General features: G+C 37.5%; 5 protein-coding genes across 5 annotated transcripts; all 5 read right to left on the bottom strand.

Annotated features, from left to right (window-relative positions):
* Positions 1-1,046: 1,046 nt before the first annotated feature.
* On the bottom strand, positions 1,047-2,039 carry LOC142339854 (dnaJ homolog subfamily C member 17-like). The gene has a single exon (XM_075390170.1). It carries the CDS (start codon positions 2,037-2,039, stop codon positions 1,107-1,109), a length of 933 nt encoding a protein of 310 aa, XP_075246285.1. The 3' UTR covers positions 1,047-1,106.
* Positions 2,040-2,064: 25 nt separating this feature from the next.
* On the bottom strand, positions 2,065-2,745 carry LOC142339855 (methyltransferase HEMK2-like). Its single transcript, XM_075390171.1, has one exon. The coding sequence runs from the start codon at positions 2,719-2,721 to the stop codon at positions 2,065-2,067; it is 657 nt and encodes a 218-aa protein (XP_075246286.1). The 5' UTR covers positions 2,722-2,745.
* A 6,214-nt stretch (positions 2,746-8,959) lies between these two features.
* Positions 8,960-10,670, bottom strand: LOC142339853 (vesicle transport protein SEC20-like). Its single transcript, XM_075390169.1, has 2 exons — positions 10,169-10,670; positions 8,960-9,254 (listed from the first exon to the last, which is right to left on the bottom strand). Exons 1-2 carry the CDS (start codon positions 10,665-10,667, stop codon positions 9,070-9,072), a joined length of 684 nt encoding a protein of 227 aa, XP_075246284.1. The 5' UTR covers positions 10,668-10,670; the 3' UTR covers positions 8,960-9,069.
* A 1,477-nt stretch (positions 10,671-12,147) lies between these two features.
* LOC142339851 (peroxisomal trans-2-enoyl-CoA reductase-like) lies at positions 12,148-13,204 on the bottom strand. The gene has a single exon (XM_075390167.1). The coding sequence runs from the start codon at positions 13,057-13,059 to the stop codon at positions 12,232-12,234; it is 828 nt and encodes a 275-aa protein (XP_075246282.1). The 5' UTR covers positions 13,060-13,204; the 3' UTR covers positions 12,148-12,231.
* LOC142339852 (histidine protein methyltransferase 1 homolog) lies at positions 13,099-14,181 on the bottom strand. The gene has a single exon (XM_075390168.1). It carries the CDS (start codon positions 13,903-13,905, stop codon positions 13,099-13,101), a length of 807 nt encoding a protein of 268 aa, XP_075246283.1. The 5' UTR covers positions 13,906-14,181.
* Positions 14,182-14,904: the final 723 nt, after the last annotated feature.

Raw genomic sequence — 14,904 nt, 5'->3', positions numbered from 1 at the left:
GATAAACAGCGAATTTTTGATCGCTAAGTAAACCATGTTAATTTTAGCATGTACATCGTCGTATAAAACTTTAAAAACTAGGATTCATTCTTTACAAGTAGTTTAAAGTATTTAATCGCGTGACTTTAATCACGCCTAATAGATATCAAATATTGAAAAACATGCGAACTTTAAACCTGAATATCTTGTCAAAAAATCAAAATATTTGAAATGTCTGTTCAACGCTTGATTTAGTTTTTTGAGGGAATTTTCAAGATATAACTTGAGTATGTTAATTTCATGCTTCACTCTATGCACACCCAAAAGATATAAATAAATAAACAAAATTGAGAACTTTAAACCAAAACATTTTCTCGAAAAATCAAAAATTATGAAATGTCTCTTCAACTATTGATTGCTTTTTTAAATAATTTTAATGATACCGCTTGAATATCTCTCCGCAAGAGATATCACTCGGCCCGAATTTGCTCAACAAGAAAAGTAGGGCTATTATTTAGTTCCTAACCTCCATTTCATGGAGGGTTGGAACAAAGAGCTGCTCAAGTAAACTTAACTTTAATACCATTTCCATGAAACCAAAAATTATTTCCCTTGCAATTTAAGAAATGAAGAACGCAAACAAAATCATTGAGTTTTATTGAAAGTTGTACAAATTAAAGATTTATTTTCAAGGTATATTGGATATTGCAGAAGAGGCCGCTATTCTTAAAACCAATCGGAGGGGAGTAATAACTTCTCGCGGATACATGCACTATGCTAAGTGATGAAGCAACGCAATTACAATTAGCGGATATGGAACAAAGTGACAAGAACTGGTCGGTGGGTTTGACTAACGGGTCGGTGGGTTTGAGAGGCATGACCATGCACAGCGATCGCAATCGCGTTCAAACTGATATTAAGCTATCTAAACTACAGGCCAAGCAATATTGCCGTAAAGACTAGCTGAAAGAGGGATTCTCTACAAAGTACAAGGGGGGTGAAAGAAAATGACTACTACTTGTTGTTTGGAACTGGTGTAGAACATATATCAGTCCATTAGAAAAAGAAAAGGTTGATAAGTGTGAATTTCAAGTTCTAATACTATTACAAACAAAAAAAAAGATATTTTAATCGTCAGCAAACTTCAGTTGTTCGTTAAGTTTCTGTTTTTCAGCCGCTCGCCTCAACGCCGCGAAAACTTCCTCTTCCTTCTCCTCCAAGTCAAAATTACAATCCACGTTTGCGTAAGTGTTCACAACTTCTCGAGGCTTTGAATGATTTACCGACGCAAATAACGAACTCGTTGTACTAGAAGCAAAAATTGTAGGTTTCTTGTAGTTAGCTGGAGGCACCCCAAGCCATTCGAAGTATAATCGATTACTTATAACACCCTTTTCATTATTGAAAGCTTTAATGGCAGATTCATTATTTGAAAACTCCAAAATTGCTGTTCCTTTTTTCTTGGACGACACTACTAACGCACTGATTTCTCCATATTTACTAAGAAGTTGAGTCAAATGGTCACTATCGTAATTTGGATCACCGTCTTTGTTCCACTTGATCTTTAACTTTGAAACTGAATCTTCAGAAACAGCTGCATTCATTTCCTTTTTCAACAGTTCTTGCTCTTCGTGTAAAAGTTTTGAGCCATTAGCGCGCAAATCTCTGAGCAAATTTTCCAAATTCTTCACAATTTTCACTTCCTCCTGTTTATCTTTTTGTTCAGCTGCTGCCTTCTCCTTTCGCTCTAAGTCCTCTTTCAATTTTCGTCTCTTTGCGTCTAACTCATAATTTCTAGCAGCTGCCGCTTGTTTTGCTTTTAAAATACGATCATACTCCGCCCGAGTTTCTTTGTTCACAAGAACTTCAAATATTGCACTAATTTTCCTAAACATATCTGCTGCAGCCGGATTGTCCGGATTTTTGTCAGGATGGCATTTCAGAGCTTTCTTTCGGTAAGCTTTACGGATCTCCTTTTCCTCGGCATTGCTTTCGATTTCTAACTCAGCGTATAGATCTTCCTTAAACAAATCCGCTACATTCAAGTCGTTTGTTGGCATATTTCAAACTGAAATTCAAAGTTGATCACATTACGTTGTCTTTCTTTTGAAACCTCAAAATATGCAAATGCTCGCCAATAATTTTACGTTGCTTCACAACAACTGTTTTCGAGAAACCCGATTTCAACATTAACTCGTCAAGGCTTTTCAAGTCATTTGCTGATATAGCAACAAGATACACAAACCCTCCGGGACTAACAACATTTTGCAGATCAGGAACTAAACGTTCTAATGTAGCGGTGCCTTGTTCACCCCCGTTCCAAGTTCTGTCCAAAAGACCATCATTCGAGTCGATTACCTCAGAGTTCTCGCAGCAAACGTACGGAGGGTTGAAGACGACAATATCAAACATCTGAGTACCATTCGGTTTCAAACAACTCACGAGATCTGCATTAACAAGGTCAAAGTTTAGCCCGTTTTTGTTGACTAGAAAGGTCTCATTGGTAGTTCTGCACGCGTGAGGTGAAATATCAATTCCCAAATAGAAACAACTGGACCCCAAAGATGTCGATAAAGCAGAGAGAATAACTCCAGAACCTGGTCCGATTTCACAAATTATAGCTGGCTTCGACTTCTTGATGGAGATCAGATCCTGTTCGAGAGCATCCAAAAGCAGGAACGTATCTTCCCGAGGTTCATAGACCACGTCAGGGTCAAGGTGCTGGAAAAGGGGTGTCTGCATTTTAGTATCTGAAGTGAAGGCCTTTTTTTCACCTCAAAACAAAAAAAACTCAGACATGATCAAAACATCAAACTTTTTCAAACACAAACTCGATATCGGGAAAAGCAACATCAGAGGGTATTTTAGGTACTCTGAAAATTTACAAAAAAGAATAATTAGAGTAAAAATTTCACTTCCTGTGTAGTGAGTTACACCCTCATTTTTGTACAAGTGCAAAAACGGTATAATGGAAAATCAACTATTAATGAGAAGAATTCCCTTCCCTCTGAGACCATGCAATTATACAAAAAAATAGATGAATCAACAGCAGGCAAATAAACACTACATTCTATAGATTATCCTTTCAATTGCAATTACTTGCAATCGAATGTCGTGTTTGGATTCCGAAAACCACAATTCGTTTTTTGAGGCGATAAAGCGGCGGTGTTTAAAATACTCGCAACTTCAAAAAGAAAGACTATTACAGATATCATCATTAACATCTAAGCCTAGTGTACTATGCCAACAAACCAGCAGGTTGGTGTTTTGCATCCCGTATATGATGTTTAGTTTCTGCTTAAGACCATTACAGTTCAGTAGCAAAACGTTCAGGATTGTTTTCTCACAGTGCCAACATAAGAACTACCCTACATGTGATGAACGCCCAAACGATGTATACATCTTCAACATAACACCCTCAGGCGAATAAGACAGCTTCACATAGATAAATCTGCCTAAAAGACGACGTCCCTCCTGCTCCCCCTAGCCGAGAACCACATGTTACTTACCATGGGGATGATGCAGAACGTTCGCCGCACCACTGTCATTTATGGAAATGCAATTCAGGTTCTATTATTATAAAAACTACTTAAATTAAAATGTGACAAGGTAACCAGTTGGAAACAACAAACCGAATACCAGCCAAACACAATGCATCTAATAGGCACTCTTCTTTCTGCTTGGTCTAAACGTTTTTGATTCAAAAACACATGCGATACAAAAAATGCAGGCCAAGCAAAAGATTTCTCTTATCAAAAGCTACACATAAAAGAAATGAAAATTGTAACAAAAACTTCGCTAATAAAACTGCTCTTGAAGTCCTCAAAAGCAATAGCTTGTAACAGGAGCCACCACAAAATTTAATCAGTAGGCAGACAATTCGCTCCGCGACACAAAAAAACCTTGAAGGCTTAAAAAAAATTTTTTCATAAGTTTAGAACTTGAATTTAAGTTAACATTTTTCAGAACAGCATTAGCGGAACAGAAGCCTGCTCTGAGCAATCCACAGAACAAGCTCAGGAAAGATGTCACATAAAACAAACATAACCGACTAATCTCGGGCGAATTGCTCTCAAACGACCGGCGAGTTGTTGGGGCTTTGGTAGTAGGTAGCTGGTGCTTAGGGATGATAGCATTAGGGGATGGGAGCGGAGTGGGGGTTAGGTGATAGGGGGGTCAAGCCATTGTGTGGGGCGAGGGGTGAGAGCGGAGTGGGGGTTAAGGAATAGGCGGTCAAGCCATTGGGGGCGGGGGTGACTGAGGGGGTCACACTTTTAAGACTAAGAACTGTCCCCTCACACCCTGAAATTGTCTCATCGAAGCAGTTTTTGTGAATTGCATAATAAAAAACCAGTTAAGCATCAGGCTAAGAGAGCTGCTCGGCCACTAAGAGTCCCACAAGTGCTGCCTGTTTCTCCAAGTTTTTGAGGACGAAAAGTCGATTGGATCAGAAGAAAAATCGGTCAAGCAAAAAACTGAAAAAAAAGACCGACAGGACTAATATAATTGCCACAAACTTCGGGAAATTGACAGAGAAAAATTAAGCCCAATGGAAACCAAAACTGAAGTAAACAAAGAAAACAACGTAAAGCATCTCTCCATATTTTTACTGCAGAAGACAACTAACTCATTCAAGGAGAACGAGAGCATACTTGATCAAATAGAATCATTTATGACCAAAAAAATCTCAGTTCACCGAAAACAAAATGATTAGAAACAATTTCTTCATTCCGGAACATTTACTGTAATCTATCTGAACGATCTCGATCAATATCTAGCTAACGTCGACGCAATCATAGCGGCCAGTCACAATAATTCCAGTTCATTTCAAAGATTCGGCGATTATCTAGACAATTTCTGCTCACTTTGGTTCTAATTTGGTAAAATACAACATCAAATTCATTGTGTCAATTTCCTAACAAGTCTCCATTGCCCAATTCTACTGACTATTTTCTTAATGATTGATTTTTAAGGTTTCATATTCGTAAAACTTTGCCAACCCACAGTACTGATGCTTGACGGTATTGATGCTCAAACTTTCCAGTTAAAGGAGAAATTTTACTAGCTCAACTTTATCCAGAAACCAATGAAAGGCTAAAAGTTTACATACAATCATGGCTTCTACAACAACCAAGGCAATTCTGATAATTAAATATTACTGTTTTTGGATGGTTTAATTGCTACATCAACTTAAATATTCACTTCAAAATAGGGTGAAATATTCACTTCAAACTTAGATATTCACTTCAAAATAGGGGTTGTGTATGAAAATCGAAGCACTAATTTGGATAGTTTCAAGTTTTTAAGCTCAATCATTTTTTTTCAGCTAATTAGCGCACCTTTGAAAGGAAAGTTTTCTTGTTCTATATTCAACCCCAGCACCAGATTCAGCATCAAACTCCTAAAATTGCCCATCACACAATAAATTTATATCCTCTCAGCAGTTTCGGTGATCGTGACTTACAAAGCAAATCTCTCAGAGAATTGAATTGCACTGCACCTTAATGTTTTCCAGTCTTAGCATTTTACCCTAGAAGTTGACCCCAAAACTTGACCTGTCAGACAAATATCGCATGGAGCAAAGTAGCAGAAATAAAACTATTTCAGCCAACTGTTTGAGAAGTTAAAATCTTTGATCCATCTTTCCAATTACAAATTACTTCTTTTCAGCGCTGCAAACTTTTGACTCACAGTTTGCTTCTCTGCTCTATAAAAGAAACATAACCGGCAAATTACGGGCAAATTGCTACCAAACGACTACGAGTTGTTGGCTTCGGTTATACCCAGTTCTGCCAAGAGGTCGGGGTGAGCAGATTGGTGTAGGGCTTTAGTTGGGGATGAACTTGTTTCAAAACAGTCGGTAAATCGCATACTTAGAGATTAGTAGGGCGTCAGAATCTAAGAGAGATGCCCAGCCACTAAATGCCCTCCGTCCTTTACCTGTTATCCCGTTTTGAGGACTAAAGTTAAAGCTGTCAGATGACAAATCGGTTAAGCAAAAAATCGCAAAAAAAAGACCACAGGACTAATCTAATTGCTAAAATTTTTGTTTCAGAGCAATTAGTTACAGTGTTGGTTCGGACAAAAACAATTAGGATTAGATAAAAAACTTTGTTCAGATTTGATGCCTTCGGTGGATTAGGTGATCTTTACCATGGCAATGATGCAGAAAGTTCGCCGCACCACAGTCATTTATGAAAATGCATTCATGTTCTAATATAAAAAGCACTAATTAACTTCAAAATATGACAAGGTAACCAGTTGTAAAAAACAAACCGAATACCAGCCAAACTCAATGCATCTAATAGGCACTCTTCTTTCTGTTTGCTCTTAACGTTTTTGATTCAAGAACACATGCGATACAAAAAATGAAGGCCATCTAAAATATTTCTCTTATCAAAAGCTAAACATAAAAGAAATGAAAACTGCAACAATAACTTTGCTAGTAAAACTGCTTTTGAAGTCCTCAAAAGCAATAGCTTGTAACAGGAGCAACCACAAAATGTAATCAATAGGCCGACAATTCGCTCCGCAACACAAAAAACCTTGAAGGCTTCAAAATTGCTTTTTTCAAATTTAGAACTTGGAGCTAAATTACTATTTTTCAGTAGAAAAGCATTAGCGGAACAGAAGCCTGCTCTGAGCTATCCACAGAACAAGCTCAGGAAAGATATCACATAGAACAAACATAACTGACTAACATCGGGCGAATTGCTCTCAAACGACAGGCGAGTTGTTGGCTTTGGTAGTGGGCAGCTGGTGCTTAGGGATGATAGCATTAGGGGGTGGGAGCGGAGTGGGGTTAGGTGATAGGGGGTCAAGCCATTGTGTGGGGCGAGCAGAGTGGGGTTAAGTAATAGGCGGTCAAGCCATTGGGGCGGGGGTGACTGAGGGGGTTACTTTTAAGACTAAGAATTGTCACCTCACACCCTGCAATTGTCTCATCGAAGCAGTTTTTGTGAATTGCATAAACAGAGACCAACTAAGCATCAGGCTAAGAGAGCTACTCGGCCACTTAGAGTCCCACAAGCGCTGCCTGTTTCTCCCGTTTTTGAAGGCGAAAAGTGGAATGGGTCAGACGAAAAATCGGTCACTCGAAAAAATTCGCATTAAAAGAGACCACAGGACTAATATAATTGCTGAACTTTGTTTGAGAGCACTTAAAAAAACTTGTCGTTAAAAAACTGCAGGAAATTGAGCCCACGAGCTGAAAAGTTTTTGACATTAGGTAAAATTGAGAACAAGCGAATAACTTGAAAACTTTTAAGCTCAATAGCTTAATGGAATGGCTTGGTCAACAGTTCAATGAAATATCCTCAAACAAAGCACGATGTATGAAAAAGTATGTACGAGGTGTGCTGTACGTTCATACCTGTTTTGAGGATGGGTGCCGGAATATACATTTTGTAACCATTTCAAAACTCCACCAAATCTGGCGCTTAGAATTTTTCCTTTATTAGAAAACATGAGTAACTTTTTTCCTGTGCTTACTTTTTCGTTCAGATTGCGAAACATTACTTAAATAGTGTTTTCGGGTGGGGGAGGGGCAGTTGAGATGACTGTTATTAAAATCTGAAATAGTGATGGCTGAACAAAGCTATTATTGGCCATCTTTCTGTTTTTCACAGTACAAGGAGTTTGAATTGTATTCGGTCATTGTCTTTTCTTAAAATCAGTTCGAACATCGTTGTCGTTTTGTTGTCATATAAAATCCCAATTGGGGTAACGATTTTAGTGAAAATCAAGTGAAAAGTGGAGTCATAAAAAAGTAATTGAAGGAGTTTAAATTTTTTTGAACGAAATTTTTTAATCTGATTACGGTTTCTGTCGATTTTTATCTTAATATTTTATATACACTTTTAAATACTTAAAGGCATGCTCCAATGTTTCATAGTTGTATTTGTTTCAAAACAATTAGGCTATCATCACAACAATTTGAGGTCATGTTAATGTGTCATCCTTAATCACGCGTTCTATTGGCTTTTTAATAAGGCATAAGCCGCTCTCCCTTGAGGCTTAAGTAAAGATACTTAACGCTTTCTACTCATATCTAATAGTTTTAACTTCGACTTGATTGATCTCAATTACAAATTAAAAATTACAATTACAAAATCAAAAATTACATGTTTTAATTGCTTTCACCCAACTTTTTATAAGAAATTTGGGTTTTGTCAAGTTCCCTATTCACTTTCTACAATAATGGTCGGTGCTGTCTGAGGTCTCGTATTTGGAACATTTATTTCACATTGATTTTTTTTTGTTTTCAAGCCTATGGCAACCTTAGTAATATAAAGCAATGGGAAAATGAGCTTATCATGCAGTTTTCTTTGTATTTTGTGTTCTGAGTTGGTACGTGCTTTGCTGACTAGCTAAGGCAGCTTTTTCTACTGAAACTGATAGTCAAGTATTCAGTTTCTTTCTATATTTGGATTGAAATTCAAGTTTTTCGAGTTTTCTTTCATTATTTCTTACTTTTCGCTCATTCAAACACGTTTTCCAATTTTCTCTGGTTATTTTTTACAGCAGACTCGAGCTGATTTGTCCTCTTCGAAATTGATTTTTGCTAATTAATTAGATTATTTGAAGTTAATTCAATTACAGACATCACAACTTGTAGGAAAACCCGGTTTCTTAAAGTTTTCTTTGATATCATTCTTTTCATTGGATTTCTTTAACTACAGGTCTACGAAACCATTGCAGCTGTTGTCTTTCAATCTGGTGGGGTCAGTATGTTTGCATGCGTCTGTGTGTGAAGGGGTGGGGGTGGCGTGTTTGTGCAGGGTTTGGGTGTTGTGCGAACTTGTTTGAGTTGTATGTAAACGTCTGGGTTGGAACAATTGCTGTGCTTTACAGAGCAAATCGTCATTCGGTTTTTCTTTATATAATTTTTTATCTCAGCGAGGAAAAACAATTGTAGTTTTTACTGGAAAAGGAGGGGAAAACGGTCCTGTGCATTTTTCTCTTAAAAGTGTTTAAGAAATTACTGGTTCAAAAATGTATTATAAACTCATCGAAAGCAGCACCATTTGATAAAACTTCAGAACACAATTAAATACAGATCAACATTTAAATATACGGAAACTTCCGCGGCTAGAACAGATTTGGAAATAGTCGCTTTTTGACAATATAGAACACTGTGCAAATGAAGAGGGTAAATGCAAGGAATATCAACAGTTTATCAGTCAACGCTCTTCTGTCGTACTTGGAGAGAAGCTTTCTTGAAGTACCCACAACCCCTGTCATTGTTTTAAGCTCTTCTTTCGTCTCTTCAAGGGCTGAAATTGTTAAGAACAATATTATTTTGTGGAGGAAATTACCAATACAGAGTATTCGTCCCAAATAAAAAAAATTGTGCGTAGGACGGTTCCCAGACAAGCATAAAAATATCCAATTACATGAAAAGTTTCTCGAACAAATTTCAGATTAGATCTATTAGTTCTGATTTCAGGTTCTTTATTTTAAAAAAAAGTAAATTTGATCGTAAGTATCTACATCTACAAAATTTAATTTCAGCACTCGTCACCATCAAATTATGGTGTTCAGATTCCAAAATTCCGTAACAAACAGTGCATGGAAAAGTTCAACCGTAAATTATGGGGAGCAACCGTTAGAGCAACCGTAAATTATGGGGCGGGGGTTAGGAGAGAGGGAGGAGAGCGATGAGGGGCTCTTATGAACCGGCCTTCATGAATTTGTGTCATGAAACACCATGAATTTATGTCAATCGCTAAATTTATGTCAACAGTTTCTGTCAATCGCATACTTAGAGACTAGTAAGTTGTAACTGCTCAGCAACTTCATGTCCTCCGGGCTTTACTTATTTTTTATCCAATTTTTGAGGACGAAAAAAACCTATCAGACCGGTAGTAGGAAAAATTGCATAAAACAGACCAGCATTACTAAAATAATTACCATATTTGAGTTAATCTGAATATAATTACAAATATATAACTTCGTTTGAGAGCAGTGAAACAGGTGACTGATAAGTCAATGAGAAATACTGGCATTCGTTGACAACCGGTGAGCGATTCGAGATGCAAGCCAGAAAATAGAAGAAATTTTAAATATCTGGCAATGTCTTTATATGGCACTGTATACAAAATCTGGCACCGTAGAGATCTGGAATTTCAAAACTTGCTGCACATGAGTTTCGGGCAATACTTAAAAACTTAGAAGGTCCAGTACTCACTGTTGGAAGATCCAGCAAGCGATTCTAACGTCCGTTCTGACTTTTTCACCTGCTCAGCTAACAGCCGACTCACAGATGCCAAATTTTCAGTTATATCTCTACTCTGTTTTTGCATTGAGATCCTATTTCTACTATCGCGTTCTAACAACGAACGACTTGAACCACTCAAAAGCGCTTCTCTAGTCTCGTTATCAATTCTTTGGTGGCATTGCACGTTCGCTTTTCTCAACGCTGTTCTCAAAGTTGTCAATTGATTCTTGTATGATATGAAATCCTGGTTGAGTTCGTCGCGTTTCTTTTTCTCTTCTAATTCCTCGGCGAGGATTCTTAATTCATTAAGCTTCGATTCGTATCGGAGAAAGCTCTGTCTTAAATCTGCATTTGCTTCTTCCAGGTCTATCTTGGACCTTACTTCGGATCGAATTAGTTGTAGTTGCGATTGCACAGTCAAATAGATTTGATTAATGTCCTTTAGGACAATTGAAACTTCCGATTCCATATCACTTCTGAAAATGTCTAAGGTTGACAGCATACTTATTTAATAGTATATAAGTGCAATCCAAGTACATGAATTGTCATGAAAAGGGTTTATGCGTCTAAGAAACTCCGATTGTGAGTAAAAGCAAAGCAAAACTGCATGCATGGTTATGCGGGTGTGAATTTGGATCATCTCTTTAAGACCTCATTACTGGAGTCAACATTCAAATTAATCGTAACCCACCATCTTCGGATGAATTTCCCTAGAACGAAAGACGGGTACATGGCTTTATTTGGCCTCTTTCATCAGAAATGCAGATGTGATTGATGATTGCACCCTGTGTTAACGGGGGTGAGGGGCAACAGCACTAAGGTGCTTCAATGTTAGAGCTTATTATAGCCATAATTTAAATGCGAAACATTGAACGATTTCAGCAGCTTTTCATTTGACTTTTAGAAGCAAACTCCATTTGTTTAAAGGCTGAATGGGAGCTATTCAGTTCACGCAAATGCTCAGGAAGTCAAGGACGAAAAAGTGGATCTGAAAGTGAAGTCGACCAAGCAAAAATTTGCATCAAAAGGACACACGACAACAAACATTGATTTAAACTCCGTTCCGTAGCAACAGAACACTCTTTGTCAATTCTACCAACATAGCTGGCAAATTGCCAGAAAATAGCCGCAATAGCTTCATAGATCTGTAGTCTCAAAAAGAAGGTAAAAAAGACGGACCAAAAAAGAAACTTATTTTCATTAGGGGCTGAGATGTAAATTTTGAATGAAAATCTGTATAACTTACTGCTGTTTCTATTAGCTGCTCTTATTTAACCTTCAATTAGAGTGACAAGCACTCATTTGACCTTATCTCTTTGAATTAAAGCAAAGAAAAGTCAATTTAGAGTGAGGAAGTCATTTTTGAGAGTGAGGTAAGTCAAGTGTGAGCAAAAATTTAATCAAGCGCATGAAAAAAACTCGCTCAACTAAGAGCGAAAATGACGTCACACATGCAATTCAGTTAAAATTGCATGAACAAATGAACAAAAAGTGGTTGTGACGTCATATGGTAAGAATTTTCATTGACTTTCATTGACTAAAAAATCGAAAAAACAGTAAAAATCAAAGTGAAATTGCCGGATGTGAACAAAAAACCACTAGCGAGAAAGCGAATTTTTGTTCAAACACCGTTTTCTCACTACTTTAAATTTAGAGCGAAAAAAATTCACGCCGCAAAACCACTCGCTTTTTCGCTCCAATTCCTGTTTCGGCGTGACCAAAATCACTACTCCAATTTGACTTCAAAAATCATGAAAATGTGTGAACAGGTCTTAAAAAAAAGACAGCGCCCCAATACAATTCAAATTCTTTGAATTGTAAAAAACCAAGAGAATGCCAATAATAGCCCCAGCTATCGCTGTGCGGCTATTAAAAACAAGAGAAGGCCAATAATAGCCTCAGCTATCGCTTCGCGGCTATTAATAAACTGTGCATCAATATCATCGAAATGACAGATGAAAAAACATTAGATTGAATCAGAGTTTTGAGATTAAACAATTTCGTGAAAAAAAATAGCACCGGAAAATTACAAATCATAAATTATTGAACAACTCGTCAGAGTCTCTCCATAAACTTGTGTAGATACTTGAGCCTCCATCAACTCTTATAGTCTCTCCAGTAAAAAACGCAGCCGCCGGAGAACATAAAAAGCATATTATAGCCGACACATCTTCTGGACATCCGAGACCCAACGGAAGGCTTCGTTTAAATTTCTCAAATACTGGAAGTTGATAGTTTGATTCAGCCATCTCGTTAAATATGATTCCAGGTGCTATGCAGTTAACCCTAACGCCAAATTTGGCCCACTCGAGAGCCAAACTTTTTGTTAGGTTTTCAACTCCGGCTCTTGAGGCTGAGGAGTGACTCATACCAGGTATAGTTCCCGTGGCCATATCAGCTGAGGTTACATTTATAATATTTCCGCCTCGCTGTTGCATGTCATTCAAAAATACAGCTTTGCTCATTAAGAATGAACCAGTTAAATTTGAATCGACGACCGCTTTCCATGCTTTGAGTGGAATTTTCTCGGCTTTGGATAAAAACTGACCACCAGCTAAGTTCACCAAATGATCAATTGGACCAAATTTATCGCGCGAAGAGAGAACGATTGAATTAATGTCTTGTTCGCTTTTCACATTGCCCAATGTACCGTATAAGCTTTCAGGCTTTTCTGTCCGTTCGTTTATAAAATTGAGTGCGTTTTCAAGTTTACTCTCCTTTCTGGACGTTATGGATACGTTACAGCCTAACTTTAACAGATCGATTGTAACTTGTCGCCCTATCCCACCAGCTCCACCAGTTACTAAAGCATGAGTGCCTTCCAATACAGAACTGTTAAAGACCTTCAAAATATTACGCATAATCTTTCTAAAAGTGCAAACCTTATCACAGTCCTTCAATTAATCACATCCTTCAAGTTTTCGACGTAACCGAACAATCTGCCGCCCTACCCCGTAATTGCTTTCTGAGTGTACAACCTCGCATGAGAAGTGGGTAGACACAGTCTCAATAAATTGATTAATGGAACCACCGACTCCAAAATAGTGTACCTTGGAGGCCAACAGGATAGCTCCATTCGCAGTAAGGACCTTGTCAAAGAGACTATTAAGGGCACTATAATTAGAAACATCATACAAAGTTTCACTGCTCACAATTACATCAGCGATTCCGAGATTGGAAATCAGTTCGGCATCATTCCAATCTCCGCTAACGAAACGGCATTTTTCAAGTGCAACATTCAAATCGTCAACATTCGCTGCAAGGTTCTGGATGAGATAGTCATCTATGACATCAGAATTGAAGTCTTGAAATGTAACCGACTCAGCCCCATTTTGTAAACAGAACAACCCTAGTAGTCCAGAGCCGCATCCTAGATCGAGCACATTTTTACCGGTAATCAAATCTTTCTTTGATGAAAGAAATTTCAGTAGGTCAATGGTACTCTCCCAAACTTCACATCCACCTTCATATTTCTGGGACACTAAGCTGTATTCAGAATTTTTACGCGTTTTCCGGTTCTTTAAATAAGACAGCTTGCAATTCACCAATTCTACAGAGAGAAATGACTCCTGATTCAAAGACATCGCATTTTCTGCACTAAATCGATGCACACGGCATTCTGCAGCCTTCTCATTTTTGCGTTTACTTTCTCCATTTGAATCTTTTATAACTGTATCTTCATTGGAATTGAAATTAAACTGGAACATTGCTTCAGAAAAGTGGATCTCGCATCTGAAACGTCAAAAACCTTAGATAATCGAAATGGTGGCAATTAAATCGCTGTTCCGATCGTTAGACACTGCGGCAGAACCAACAAATGAAAAAAAAATCATAGATGCCCGAAAATAGCTGCGATATCTTTGTAGACACACATTCTCTAAAAGGCAATAAAAATTAATGAAAAAAATAACGAAAAAAAAAGATCAATTTGAGAGATCGTGTGACTTAAAACTTAATCACTCGAATAAAATAACTCGCTCAAATACGGTGAAAAATGACGTTAAGCATGCAATTTAGTCAGCAACGCATGAATTTATGAACTAGCAGATTTTTGCAAAAAGAAGTAATAACCGATTTGAAATCTTAAAAGTTATACATTTGTCCACAGGAACTCAAAAATAAACATAAACCGGCAAATGTCGGAAGAATTGCTCTTGAACGACAGGCGAGGCAATTTAATTCATGGTCTTTAGTCAAGATCAATTTTTCTTTATGGGAGCAAAAAAACTTTGACCCCACCCGGATCGAAGCACTGACCTCCCACACTATCCACTGCGCTACGCGTCAGTTAATGTAGCTTTGCTGCAACCGATTTTATATTGGCAACTTCGGAGCACTAGAGATCACTCAAAAATGATGAACGAAATCGTGAAAAAGTCTCTTGAGAAGTCACAGAATGTTCTAGAAAAGCGCAAAATTGTCAAGCGAAAGATTTGCATTAAAAAAAGACACACACGTTTACAATAATTGCTATGAACTGCGTTCAAGAGCAATTAATCAAATGGAGTAAACAAGAAAAACTAGAAATAGCAAGCTTCATTTCATTTTTTGTCTCGAAATTGAAAATTGACGTCATACACAAACAACTAAAACATTTATCAAAAATCATCTGACCGACATATAACAACTATGAAATGCAAAAACTTTTAAAAAATCACGAAACACAAAGCTGTTTTCCTGAAAATTTGAATTCTACGTCAAAGTTT

Source organism: Convolutriloba macropyga, chromosome 5 (assembly GCF_964194025.1).
Source record: "Convolutriloba macropyga chromosome 5, txConMacr16.3, whole genome shotgun sequence".
In the NCBI taxonomy this organism is placed as follows: Eukaryota; Metazoa; Xenacoelomorpha; order Acoela; family Convolutidae; genus Convolutriloba; species Convolutriloba macropyga.
Note: the sequence above shows the minus strand (reverse complement) of the source record. Positions and strands in the feature narration are given on the sequence as shown.

Bases quoted from the DNA above. Each gene is read 5' to 3' on its own strand.
- LOC142339854 (XM_075390170.1), bottom strand. From the start codon at position 2,039: ATGCCAACAAACGACTTGAATGTAGCGGATTTGTTTAAGGAAGATCTA.
- LOC142339855 (XM_075390171.1), bottom strand. From the start codon at position 2,721: ATGCAGACACCCCTTTTCCAGCACCTTGACCCTGACGTGGTCTATGAA.
- LOC142339853 (XM_075390169.1), bottom strand. From the start codon at position 10,667: ATGGAATCGGAAGTTTCAATTGTCCTAAAGGACATTAATCAAATCTAT. The intron at 9,255-10,168 runs GTGAGTACTGGA...TAACAATTTCAG, and splicing joins GCTTGCTGGATCTTCCAACA to CCCTTGAAGAGACGAAAGAA.
- LOC142339851 (XM_075390167.1), bottom strand. From the start codon at position 13,059: ATGCGTAATATTTTGAAGGTCTTTAACAGTTCTGTATTGGAAGGCACT.
- LOC142339852 (XM_075390168.1), bottom strand. From the start codon at position 13,905: ATGTTCCAGTTTAATTTCAATTCCAATGAAGATACAGTTATAAAAGAT.